Consider the following 13,921-nt stretch of genomic DNA (forward strand, 5'->3'; position numbering starts at 1 on the left):
AGTAGCTAGAGGGATGCTTAGTTGTGGAATAAACAAAATGGGGGCTGGTGTGCTTCTGCAGCCGTTTTAGGTCATTGTCACAAATATCCAGTCATACACAGGGTCTCTGTGTGTCCCTCATGCCGTCTCAGTTGCAGCATTCAAATCGTGGTCATTGTGTGTCTGTGAATCACAACTTTAAAGGCAATGAGTGATCACAGCATTTCCAGAAATGAAGCCATACCAAATACAACTTAAGCATTGAGGACAGCCTTTTGTTGACAACATGGCGGTTTACACTATGTCTACTGTGTGTGAATGATAGAAGAATCTTACCCAAGCTGTAGGTCCATTTCAGTGTGTGTGGTCACTTAGGTCTGCACATCAACCAGTATTGGGACAATTGGAGACTTGGGATGCTTGCTCTCAAAGTTCTGCTTGAATGTCTTCTGGTCTGCATCTATAAAGGTCAAGTACAAAATGTAGGAAGTTAATCTGTGGATTAGATTGAATTCAAATTTGACACCAGAGGATGCTGGTGGGAGGAGCTATAAGAGGATGGGCTCATTGTAATGGCTGGAAAGGAATATTGGAACAGAGTCAAACATGTGGTTTCCATATGTTTGATACCGTTCCAGTCCAGTCATAGCAATGAGCACATCCTCCTATAACTCGTCCCACCAGCCTCCACTGGTTAAAACAAATAATAAACTAGGCATACATAGTACCAACCAATACTACTCACCTGACAGACAAGGCAGGTGTGGACCAGTGCTGCCTTCGCTGCAGTCTTCTGGTCCACAGTTGCTTCCTTAGCAGCCACTGCCTTGGCATCAGTCAACTAGTTCAACTTCAAATTGAGAGTGGAGCATGTGTTATACAGTTGAAGTCGAAAGTTTACGTACACTTAGGTTGGAGTCATTAAAACTCGTTTTTCAACCATTCCACAAATTTCTTGTTAAGAAAATATATTTTGGTAAGTCTGTTAGGACATCTACTTTGTGCATGACAAGTAATTTTTCCAACAATTGTTTACAGACAGATTTCACTTATATTTCACTGTATCACAATTCCAGTGGGCCAGAAGTTTACATACACTAAGTTGATTGTGCCTTTAAACAGCTTGGAAAATTCCAGAAAATGATGTCATTTAGAAGCTTCTGATAGGCTAATTTACATCATTTGAGTCAATTGGAGGTGTACCTGTGGATGTAACTCAAGACCTATCTTCAAACTCAGTGCCTCTTTGCTTGACATCATGATAAAATCAAAATAAATCAGCCCAAAATTGTAGACCTCCATGCTGGAGGAAACAGGTACAGAAGTATCTATATCCAAAGTAAAATGAGTCCTATATCGACATAACCTGAAAGGCCGCTCAGCAAGGAAGAAGCCACTGCTCCAAAACCACCATAAAAAGCCAGACTACGGTTTGCAACTGCACATGGGGGCAAAGCTCATACTTTTTGGAGACATGTCCTCTGGTCTGATGAAACAAAAATAGAATTGTTTGGCCATAATGACCATCGTTATGTTTGAAGGAAAAAGGGGGAGTCTTGCAAGCTGAAGAACACCATCCCAACCGTGAAGCACAGGGGTGGCAGCATCATGTTGTGGGGGTGCTTTGCTGAAACGTTTCACCCAAGTTAAACAATTTAAAGGCAATGCTACCAAATACTAATTGAGTGTATTTAAACTTCTGACCCACTGGGACCCACTGTGATCCTAACTGACCTAAGACAGGGATTTTATACTAGGATTAAATGTCAGGAATTGTGAAAAACTGAGTTTAAATGTATTTGGCTAAGGTGTATGTAAACTTCCGACTTCAACTGTATATCAATACCATCTAAATGAATCCCACCGATTGTACCCATAGTACAGAATAATTACTTAAAAGGGTGTCCATCTCCAGATTTGATATGTAGGGGTGTGAATAAGCTTTTGTTCCAGACCAGCTCATACCCGAATACAAATCATAGCCTATCACCGTGATTCAATATGTTGATTATTTAAGTCAGGTATTAGAGCTGGGCTGGGACAAAACCCTTTACACACTTTTGCTCTTCAGAACCTGCAATGATTGAGCTAATCTTACCCCACACATCTATGATTCAGATTTTGTCCGGTCTGGACCGGCCTAGATTTGGCCCAAACATAGACATCTATAATTGGTTCAGATTTGGTCCGGACCGGACTTGATTTGGCGCAAACAAAGACGTCTACAATTTGTTCAGATTTGGTCCTGTCCAAATCTGAGCCAATCATAGACATCTATGTTTCACAAGTTTGGACAGAACAGTACAGCACAATGGAGTACAGTAGAGCACAGCAGAGTACAGTAGGCCTACATTACAGTACATAGTATAGTACAGTAGAGTACAGTACAATTCAGTAGAATATAGTAAATAAAGTAAATAATAGTAAAGTAAATAATAGTAAAGTATTGTGTACTCTATTGTATCCTACTTTACTCTAATGTACTCTACTCTACTGAATTAAACTCTACTGTACTGTACTCTAATTAATTAAACCATACTGTACTGTACACTACTGTATTAAACTACTCTGTAACTATACTGAACTCTACTGTAGTCTACTCTACTGAATAAAACTCTACAATCCTGTACCATACCGTACTGTGCTCTACTGTAGTGAACTGTGCCGTACTGTACTGTGATGTTCAAACTTGTGAAACATAGCCTAGACATCTATGACTAGTTCACTGTAGGGATGGTGCCAGGTTTCCTTCAGACGTGACCCTTGGCATTCAGGCCAAAAAGTTCGATCTTGGTTTCTTCAGACCAGAGAATCTTGTTTCTCATGGTCCAAGAGTCCTTTAGGTGCCTTTTGGAAAACTACAAGCAGGCTGTCATGTGCCTTTTACTGAAGAGTGGCTTCTGTCTGGCCACTCTACCATAAAGGCTTGATTGGTGGAGTGCTGCAGAGATGGTTGTCCTTCTGCAGAAGAGACTTGGTGTTTCCAAACTTCTTCCATTTAAGAATGATGGAGGCCACTGTGTTCTTGGGGACCTTCAATGTTGCAGACATTTCTTGGTACCCATCCCTAGCCCTGTGCCTCGACACAATCCTGTCTCGGAGCTCTACTACAATTCCTTCGACCTCATGGCTTGGTTTTTGCTCTGACATCCACTGTCAACCATGGGACCTTATATGGACAGGTGTGTGCCTTTCCAAATCATGTCCAATCAATTAAATTTACCACTGGTAGACTCCAAACTAATTGTAGAAACATCTCAAGGATGATCTATGGAAACAGGATGCACCTGAGCTCAATTTCAAATCTCATAGCAAAGGATCTGAATTCTTATGTAAATAAGGTATGTTTTTTATTTTTTATAAATTTGCAAAAATGTCTACAAACCCGATTTTGCGTTTTCATTTTGGGGTATTGTGTGTAGATTAGTGAGGGGGAAATCAATTTAATCAATTATAGAACAAGGCTGTAATGTAACAAAATGTGGAAGAAGTCAGGGGTCTGAAAACTTCCCAAATGCACTGTATGTGCAGTTGAAATTTGTCCATAGAATTTGCTGCTGCTAATGTTGTATTTTCAACATCTGGAACATACATATTTTTTTACATCTGGAAAATTCCAAAAATACATATTTTCACTTTTGTTTCAGCACTTAAAATGCACTGGATTTCAACATCCCCAAAATACTTATTTAACGGATAGAAAATACATATTTTCGACAACCGGAAAATACGTTTTTCACCTTTCACTCAGCACCTAGAATGCACCTGACTTCAACGTCTGAAAAATACGTCATTTTGCTTACTGGTGGTCTTGTCCCGCGCACTCACACCCTGTAGAAGAGGCTACTCGTCTCACTCGCAGAACCGGAGGCGCTGGTGTCTATATTATTCTGCAGTAGCTGTCTCCGGAGAGCGAATGAAGGAAGAGATTGGAACAAACAGGCAGCATAGTAGCTAAAACTGCTGTGGACTCTTTCTCACCAAAAGAGGAACCAGACGGCAGGCACGCACGGACGCACAGGTCTATCCTAACCGGACGAACCGACTAGTAAATGGACATAATGTTTAATCTAGCCACCGGCAGCAGAACGTGCATATACAGCATCACCTTTCTGTCCGCGGTCGTGATTTCCTCCTGCCACGCGCTCCGCCGCTGTGGGGACGTGCAGTGCGTTGAGGGCCAGCAGTGCTGTCCCCCTACCGTTACCGGCAACGGTAGCGCGAGTTCCATGGTGCGCTGCTGCAAGCTCCCACTGCATATATTCTTCGACAACGTGGGCTGGGTGACGCGCAAACTATCGGGCATCCTGATCCTGCTGCTCCTTTTCGCAATGGGCTACTTCATCCAGCGGATTATCTGCCCGCGCCCGCGCCGACACCCCCACCCAGAACACCCCGAGGAGCCCTCTCTCTTCCACGGACACGCCACCGCGTCCCAGGACTCCCTACTGGACCGGTACCCCGAATACAGTTTTGGGGACTTCACCTCGCCAGTGCTGCTACCCGCATATGATGAGGTGAAGTACCTGCCGACCTACGAAGAGACCATGCAGGAGGTGCGCAGAGACCAGTCGGATGATAATTTACTGGTCCAGTCGGAGGAGCCTGCTGCGGACCGAGGGACGCGGGGAGGACCGATACCCAGAGAAGAGGGACAGGACACTTCAGGACAGAACACACGCGCGTCACGGAATTCTGTCTGACTAAATGTGATGGACTATCCAATTTAAGAATTGTTATTTTATTATGAACTAAAGGAGAGACTTACAGGCTATATTATAACAAGTGCAATTACAATCTGTTGCAATGAATGTTGAAAATAATATGAACTGGCAATTTGGTCAATGACGTGAGTTTTATATGATTGGGTGGATGATTCCCCTTTTGTATGCAAATTAAGACTTGGTATGAGAAACGGAGACAATAAAAGAGATATGGCTGCTATAATTGGCACTCTTTTGTGTATTGACAGGCAGCTAATTTGGCCCCAGTACAATCACATTAAGTTTTGCTGAACGGTTCCATTTCCAAAGGCACCGTGAGACAGTTGGCTTTCTCCTCCATATTTTCCTTTATGAGATGAACAGGCTGAGAATGAGTTGGAGTCTGCTGGGCCTGAAAGACGTCTATTCATTCGTATATCTATATCCTAGAAATCATCTCATATAATAGTATTTGTCCTTTTTCCACACATGTACAACTGTGTATTAATATGCATGCGAGAATTGGAAATGTTTTTTTTTCTTTTCTTCATATCACAACTCTCCCCAGGTCACAGGCTGGGTCTACGAGAATCACCTAGTGCAGTTTTCAGTAGCCTAGTGGGGATTCAAAAGTAATAGACTAGTCACACCATGAAATGAATACAAATACTCTCCAACACATCTACATAAGCTATGCCTGACATGTTGTTACATCAGCAAGTGCTTTTATCCAATGTATCAGAGAGCTCAGCTCACACACACTGCAGCATGAACACTATCTCCTCCCTCCCTCCTCAATGAGAGATGATGATGATCCTAAATACTGATCCAAGGTCTAGTTACTATGTGAGTGAGCAGACCACCTCTGATAGTTTATCTTTGATGTAGTGACCATAGTTGAATGACAAATCATTCACCATCATCGGCATTAGAGCACTTGAATACAGACATGCCTTGCATGGAAAAAGGCAGGAAGATGACTGATAGACAATAAAGTCATAAAGACAGAAGTATAGAATAGACAGCAGTAAATAAAGAGCTAAGCTGGCAGACATAAAGCTGGAGCTGCAGACTGAGATAGCCGGAATACAGGAGAGATCAGTGAACAGAGATTACACCCTTGTCTGTTTATTGATTGATCTGTCATACTTACCTGTGTCTGTCTGTCTGTCTGTTGCCCAGACCAGTTAGCAGGCAGGTACATTTCAATATCTTAATGCTCAATTCTAAATCGATCTGTAGTCCAGGAACCAGAAATAATATACAGTTGAAGTCGGGAAGTTTACATACACTTAGGTTGGAGTCATTAAAACTCATTTTTCAACCACTCCACAAATTTCTTGTTAACAAACTATAGTTTTGGCAAGTCGGTTAGGACAACTACTTTTTTCCAACAATTGTTTACAGACAAATTTCACTTATAATTCACTGTATCACAATTCCAGTGGGTCAGAAGTTTACATACACTAAGTTGACTTTGCCTTTAAACAGCCTGGAAAATTCCATAAAATGATGTCATGGCTTTAGAAGCTTCTGATAGGCTAATTGACATCATTTGAGTCAATTGGAGGTGTACCTGTGGATGTATTTCAAGGCCAACCTTCAAACTCAGTGCCTCTTTGCTTGACATCATGGGAACATCTAAAGAAATCAACCAAGACCTCAGAAAAAAGACTGTAGACCTCCACAAGTCTGGTTCATCCTTAGGAGCAATTTACAAACGCCTGAAGGTACCACATTCATATGTACAAACAATAGTAAGCAAGTATAAACACCATGGGACCACGTAGCCGTCATACCGCTCAGGGAGGAGACGCGTTCTGTTCCTTCTCCTACAGATGAACGTACTTTGGTGCGAAAAGTGCAAATCAATCCCAGAATAACAGCAAAGGACCTTGTGAAGATGTTGGAGGAAACAGGTACAAAGTATCTATATCCACAGTAAAAACATTTAACATTTACATAACATTTAACCAGTCCTATATCGACATAACCTGAAAAGCCGCTCAGCAAGGAAGAAGCCACTGCTCCAAAAACGCCATAAAAAAAGCCAGACTACGGTTTGCAACTGCACATGGGGACAAAGATCATACTTTTTGGAGAAATGTCCTCTGGTCTGATGAAACAAAAATAGAACTGTTTGGCCATAGTGACCATCGTTATGTTTGGAGGAAAAATGGGGAGGCTTGCAAGCCGAAGAACACCATCCCAACTGTGAAGCACGGGGGTGGCAGCATAATGTTGTGGGGGTGCTTTGCTGCAGGAGGGACTGGTGCACTACACAAAATAGATGGCATCATGAGGTAGGACAATTATGTGGATATATTGAAGCAACATCTTAAGACATCAGTCAGGAAGTTAAAGCTTGGTCGCAAATGGGTCTTCCAAATGGACAATGACCCCAAGCATACTTCCAAAGTTGTGGCAAAATGGCTTAAGGACAACAAAGTCAAGGTATTGGAGTGGCCATCACAAAGCCCTGACCTAAATCCTATAGAACATTTGTGGGCAGAACTGACAACGTGTGTGCGCGCAAGGAGGCAGAAAAAACCTGACTCGGTTACACCAGCTCTGTCAGGAGGAATGGGCCAAAATTCACCCAACTTATTGTGGGAAGCTTGTGGAAGGCTACCCAAAACGTTTGACCCAAGTTAAACAATTTAAAGGTAATGCTACCAAATACTAATTCAGTGTATGTAAACTTCTGACCCACTGAGAATGTGATGAAAGAAATAAAAGCTGAAATAAATCATTATCTCTACTATTATTCTGCCATTTCACGTTCTTAAAATAAAAGTGGTGATCCTAACTGACCTAAGACAGGGAATTTTTACTAGTATTAAATGTCAAGAATTGTGAAACTGAGTATATACGTATTTGGCTAAGGTGTATGTAAACTTCCGACTTCAACTGTAGCTATGTCCAGCTAAGCTTATGATAGACTAGGTGGCATTTTTGGCCATATTTTATAAACCTTACCTATCCATTCTTCTCAGATCTACACAGAAAATGGCACAGGAGTAGGGTTCTATTTGGAATTGGGCAATAGATTTCTACATTTACAAACTACTCCTCTGTGCACAGCCACATCCTCTCCACAGTAGGCTGGGCGAGAAAAGTCATCATTAATCTTTCTGTGGAACAGTGGACTGTTGAGATGCACCAACTCTCCAAGAACTGGTTTATCTGAAGTGCATAAGAGTGGATAAGCAATGAGAAACTAAAGGATACTCATTAGGAGTTTGGGTTACAGGAGTGATGTCAGATAAATAGTGTATGTGCTTTAGCCAGGCTTCCTAGTCTCAATGATACCATCATCTTCAATAGGGTTTCTGACCATGGCCGTTATGGATCACGATAATGGGAAAGCTAGTCTGTCTGACTGGAGGGTAATCCTATGCCGTCCAGCCAGGGCCGGGCCTGTTGTGTTGGACACTGATGGATTTCCTCCACAGAGGAAATTGGTGGATAAGAGGAGTTTACACAAAAAAGCATTCAATCCACTGATGGATGAATGAGACAAGATGCAGACACATTACACATCACAGTACGTTTTAGTGTCAGAATACAGATAATGGTATTACTGGAATTTGTGATTTAACAGTAGAGATCATATTTTTGCATCTTTGGCTCTGAGGCTCTCTCTCTCTCTCTCACTTTCACTCTCTGCAGTGGAGACAGCCTCTACAAGTCCTCTGCACTCAGGCTGTGGGTTCAGGGGCCTAGGGCACGGTCCAATCCTCTAGAATCCCCAGCATTAATGTTTAATCAGATGGAGTAAATCTCTGCTATTCTGCACATTGAGGAGTCCCTCGAAGGAGATCTGAATACAATGAGACAGACTGCTGACATGACTTGCTGCCACCAGCATACCACCCTTCATCCCACTGCTGGCTTACTTCTGAAGCTAAGCAGGGTTGGTCCCTGGATGGAAGACCAGATGCTGCTGGAAGTGGTGTTGGAGGGCCAGTAGGAGGCACCCTTTCCCCTGGTCTAAAAAATAATATCCCAAAGCCCCAGGGAAATGATTGCCCTGTGTAGGGTGCTGTCTTACGGATGAGATGTTAAACGGGTGTTCTGACTCTCTGTGGTACCTAAAGATCCCATGGCACTTATCAGAGGAGTGTTAACCCAGGTGTCCTGGCTAAATTCCCAAGCTGGCCCCCATACCGCCACCTAATCATCCCCAGCTTACAATTGACTCACTCATCGGCCAGATCAATGTGCATTATTAAGCTCCTCATAAAGCCTACATTATGCCCCGTCAGGGTCTGAGCTTTGGAGTAACAGCATGGTTTGGATAAAGCGTATTCAATTCAGTATGTGTGTTATCTGTGTGCTGTGTGTCTGAACATACTTATGTAAGAGTTCAGGGAACACGTGTGTTGAGGTGTGTGTTTTCCGGTGGTAACACATGAGAAACCTGACTCCTGGCTGATACAGAGTGCTGCTCCTCTTGGGTCAGAGATGACTGGAGAGCTTCCACACTATCACCGGCATCATAGCTACCTGTCCCCCTCTATTGAACTTTACTCTAGACAAGAACGGCCTGACTGCAGTTAGCTGGGGAAAGATGGAGGGAGTTCATTCTAGCCTGCACTTAGGACAATACCTGGGCGAACGGGGATTGATAGGATACAAAAACAGAGAGAGAAAAAGAGAGGACATGAAGAGAAAGGGGTGTGAGAGGCTGAACTTAATGATTCAGTCTGGCTCTGTAATGGTGTATGACAAGCAGCCCTAGACTGCTCCTCTACTGCGCCCATTAGCCATCATCCTGTATCCATCAGGAACCCAGGAGCGCCAGTGTCCAGACCAGAATAACAGGGATCTATCCTGCTGCTCCTGGCTTCCATACTGGGGCTGTGTTTGAGTGTGTGTGTTGGAAGTGGAGATCGATAGGGTGTAATGGCAAATTATGGGCTGGACCGCTGTCAGTGGAGGAAGCTGTTTCCCACCACCACAGAGAATACATGTAAAAGCCTTAATATAAACACAAATATCTATGATTACTCTTTTTTAAAAGGTTTTCTTTACCCCTTTTTCGCAATATCCAATTGGTTGTAGTAACAGTCTTGTCCCATCGCTGCAACGCCCATATGGACTCGGGAGAGGCGAAGGTCAAGAGCCATGCGTCCTCCGAAACACGACCCGGCCAAGCCACACTGCTTCTTGACACACTGCTTGCTTAACTTGGAAGCCAGCCCACCAATGTGTCGGAGGAAACACTGTACAACTGAAGTCACTGTGCATGCGCCCGGGCCCGCCACAAGGAGTAGCTAGAACGTGATGAGACAAGGACATCCCGTTTGGCCACACCCTCCCCTAACCCGGACGACGCTGGGCCAATTGTGCGCCGCCTCATGGTTCTTCCAGTCGCAGCCGGCTGCGACACAGCCTGGGATCGACCCCGGATCTGTAGTGACGCCTCTAGCACTGCGATGCAGTGCCTTAGACCACTCCGTCCCTCGAGCAGCCTATGATTACTAGTTAAAACGGACTGGGCTGGGGCTGACTGCATTGAATTGAAATAGCAGTTGAGATAAAAAAATAAGTCAGAGTTGATCGATCTGATAAATATGTATTTATTAAACGTCTACATATGTACATTCTAAGAGAATAAGGCATTTAAGTTAAATTGTAAAAATATATTTTTTATAAAAAACACAAACACAAAAATAACACTAACCATGTTTGATAACTGACGACTTGAAAATATGTTGTACATTTGGCCCCTGGATGAGGTCAGAGGTGTGGGGTCAAGGGTCAGAGTCGAGAGGCCAAGCTGCTCCCGACAGAGGTGATGGCAGCCTTCTCTCTCTCCTTAACCTGGATCTTTTCCCAGTTCACCTCCACCTGATCAGGGGGGATTAGAGAAGTGGGTCAGTCTAATGGGACATAGTTTGATAGAAAGTGCACATTACCTCTTGTAACAAAATCCTGTCTAGTTTCAAAGAGAATAAGTCTTTACTACTACAGCTGGTTAGTGTTGACATATCCTAACCTGTCAGCGTACTGCATGAACCTCTTGTTGGTCTCTTTCTTGCTAAAGTCCTGCAGGAACTTGCAGGCTGTAGGCCTGCACTGTGTCCACATGGGTCTTATACACACACACCACGTACGCACGCATACACACACGCACTCACTCACACACACACAAACAAACGCACACATGATAGGGAGCAGGCATGAGTGCCAGGGGACAGTGAGCCGGGATATGGGGATATTTGTCGGGGGGCTGCTCAGCCTGACAGGCTGGTGGTGGCGCCGGGGCGTAGCGCGTGGCCCAGCCCTGACCACAAGGCCCTGCACAGGGGGGCTAGCTTAGCCCTGCTCGCCTGGGTCATTAAAGGGACGGGGCACTGAGAGAAGAGGGCTGTGTGTTATTAGAGGGATGGGAGGTCCATTACACTGGCGTCTCCACATGGACACTCTTCCCATTACCAGTCTGCTCATCCTCACAACACAGGCCTCGTTAGTGTCACTCTGCAGGGCACACACACACACACCCTGTAAACTGACTTCCGTGTGTGTGATTCTGATATCATACTCATTCAGGACATGGAGACGTACTTAGACAAACATGCAGGCACACACGCACACAGACATAATGTCACTATGTCACTCCCATTCACTCTTAGTCACACTCAAACTACGCCACTCAACATTATCGTTGAAAGCAAAGCCCAGAACAACATCCTGATGCATCCTGTCATCTGAATCCTTCATTAAGAAAAACAACATTGGCCATAAAACTGTGAAGACAACAACAAAATCATCCTTTGCTAAAGCCACTAAATGCTGGTCAGAGAGAGATGGGCCAGTATCCTCCAATCAGAGGAGAGATTGTGGTGTTGGCTCACTGTTAGAGCCTGGCTGGGGATTTAGTCACACTGCTGGGCTGCCCATGTTTGTGTGACTGTGTACAGTATGGTTGTTTGTGTACAGGTCTATCAGCATGTGTGTGTCTATGTGTGTTGTGTGCGTGCGTCTGTTACCAACAATCAGTGCCATGAAAAGTATCCACAAGGGGCTAATCCTCCATACCTGGCTGACAGGACTTCCCCACAACACTCCTCCCACTCCGGGAAAAACCACACCAAACGGCCACGAAAGACCAAACCCTTACCAGAAATGGGGGAGGAAGGAGGAGGGGTGGCTATTTAAAGTGGTGACGCTCCTTCTTCCATACAGTGCATTCAGGAAGTATTCACACCCCTTAACTTTTTCCACATTTTGTTGTGTTACAGCCTGAATTTAAAATGGATTAAATTGAGATTTTGTGTCACTGGCCTACACACAATACCCCATCATGTCAAAGTGTAATTATGTACAAATTAATAAAAAATGTAAAGCTGAAATTTCTTTACCCAATAAGTATCCAACCCTTTTGTTATGGCAAACCTAAATAGGAGTAAAAAATGTGCTTAACAAGTCACAATGAGGTGCATGGACTCACTCTGTGTGCAATAGTGTTTAACATGATTTTTGAATGATTACCTCATCTCTGTACCCGACACATACAATCATCTGTAAGGTCCCTCAGGTTGAGTAGTGAATTTAAAACAAAGATTCAACCACAAAGACCAGGGAGGTTTTCCAATGCCTTGCAAAGAAGGGCACCTATTAAAAATACATTTAAAAAAGCAGACATTGAATATCCCTTTTAGTATGGTGAAGTTATCAATTACACTTTGGATGGTGTATCAATACACACAGTCATTACAAAGATACAGGTATCCTTCCTAACTTAATTTCCAGAGTGGAAGGAAACCGCTCAGGGATTTCACCATGAGGCCAATGGTGACTTTAAAATAGTTACAGAGTTTAATGGCTGTGATAGAAGAAAATTGAGGATGGATCAACAACATTGTTGTTATTCCACAATACTAACCTAAATGACAGAGTGAAAAGAAGGAAGCATGTACAGAATATGCAAAACATGCATCCTGTTTTCAACAAGGTACTAAAGTAAAACTGCAAAAAATGGCTAAAATATAAGGGCTAAAATAGAAGTCAGTTCTAACACACCAGTCAGTTTGGGTTCCGTGTTACTGTTTATTTTGGCCAATATATGAGGCTCATTGTTTATAATGCACTGTCAGCTCTCCCTTGATGACACGGAACCCAACCCGGCTGTGAGCATGCTCCAGCTTGCATACATTTATTTTGTCATCCCCACACCAAACGCGATAACGACACGCAGGTTAAATATCAAAACAAACTCTGAACCAATTACATTAATTTGGGGACAGGTCGAAAAGCATTAAACATTTATGACAATTTAGCTAGCTAGCTTGCACTTACCATTTAGCTAGCTTGCTGTTGCTAGCTCATTTGTCCTGGGATATAAACATTGAGTTGTTATTTTACCTGAAATGCACAAGGTCCTCTACTCTGACAATTAATTCACACATAAAACGGTCGTGCGAGCGGTGTCGTCAGTCTACCCAAATTGACGCCCAAGAGACGCCCAATGTGATTTTCTGGATTTTTTTTTCTCATTTTGTCTGTCATAGTTGAAGTGTACCTATGATGAAAATTACAGGCCTCTCTCATCTTTTTAAGGGGGAGAACTTGCACAATTGGTGGCTGACTAAATACTTTTTTGCCCCACTGTATACATTTACAAAATAACACTTTCAATATTTGGAAGACCCTCAGTCCTCTACACAATATTGTGCTGCTGATGCCAGGTGCCATAGCAGTCTCTTTCTGCTGTAAAGCAGAGGGTCACCAAGCATGTGGTGCAGGTGATGGGGGACTTCATTTTGCAAAGAACACAGCGACACCTCCATGCTGTGCCCTTTTGGCCCTGAGGCACATCCATGCCTGCAGAAATACATTTGGGCAGATGAACACCACTTGTGGCAGGAGCTGGATGAACCAGCTTCAGTGGGGGATGGACACCTTGGCACTGGGGGCTCCCATTCGGAGTCAGTGTCACTGTGTAAGAAAATGTTCAGTTAGAATAGTTTCACATGAGCCCTGTATCAACAGGTATAATAAACAGATATATATAGAGTACAGGGAACATAAGGTTGAATATATTATTATAGACCTGCTAGATCTACTGTCTCATTTATATTATGACATTTCAGCTAGATCTACTGTCTCTATTATATTATGACAGACCAGCTAGATCTACAGTCTTTATTATATTACTACAGACCAGCTGTATCTACTGTCTCCATTTCACTTTGCCCATTGTTGTGGGCCTGCCCTCCCCTCAACAGCCT

At 43.4% G+C, this 13,921-nt stretch overlaps 1 protein-coding gene and 1 pseudogene across 1 annotated transcript; one reads left to right on the forward strand and one right to left on the reverse strand.

Moving 5' to 3' along the window:
* Positions 1–13,921, reverse strand: part of LOC115141262 (intraflagellar transport protein 80 homolog) — a 94,241-nt pseudogene that overhangs the window by 15,500 nt on the left and 64,820 nt on the right.
* LOC115141726 (uncharacterized membrane protein C3orf80 homolog) lies at positions 3,675–4,926 on the forward strand. Its single transcript, XM_029680882.2, has one exon. It carries the CDS (start codon positions 4,032–4,034, stop codon positions 4,680–4,682), a length of 651 nt encoding a protein of 216 aa, XP_029536742.1. The 5' UTR covers positions 3,675–4,031; the 3' UTR covers positions 4,683–4,926.

This window comes from Oncorhynchus nerka, linkage group LG14 (genome assembly GCF_034236695.1).
Source record: "Oncorhynchus nerka isolate Pitt River linkage group LG14, Oner_Uvic_2.0, whole genome shotgun sequence".
NCBI classification, from domain to species: domain Eukaryota; kingdom Metazoa; phylum Chordata; class Actinopteri; order Salmoniformes; family Salmonidae; genus Oncorhynchus; species Oncorhynchus nerka.

What these genes read in the sequence shown, in the direction of transcription:
- LOC115141726 (XM_029680882.2), top strand. Translation starts at nt 4,032, where the DNA reads ATGGACATAATGTTTAATCTAGCCACCGGCAGCAGAACGTGCATATAC.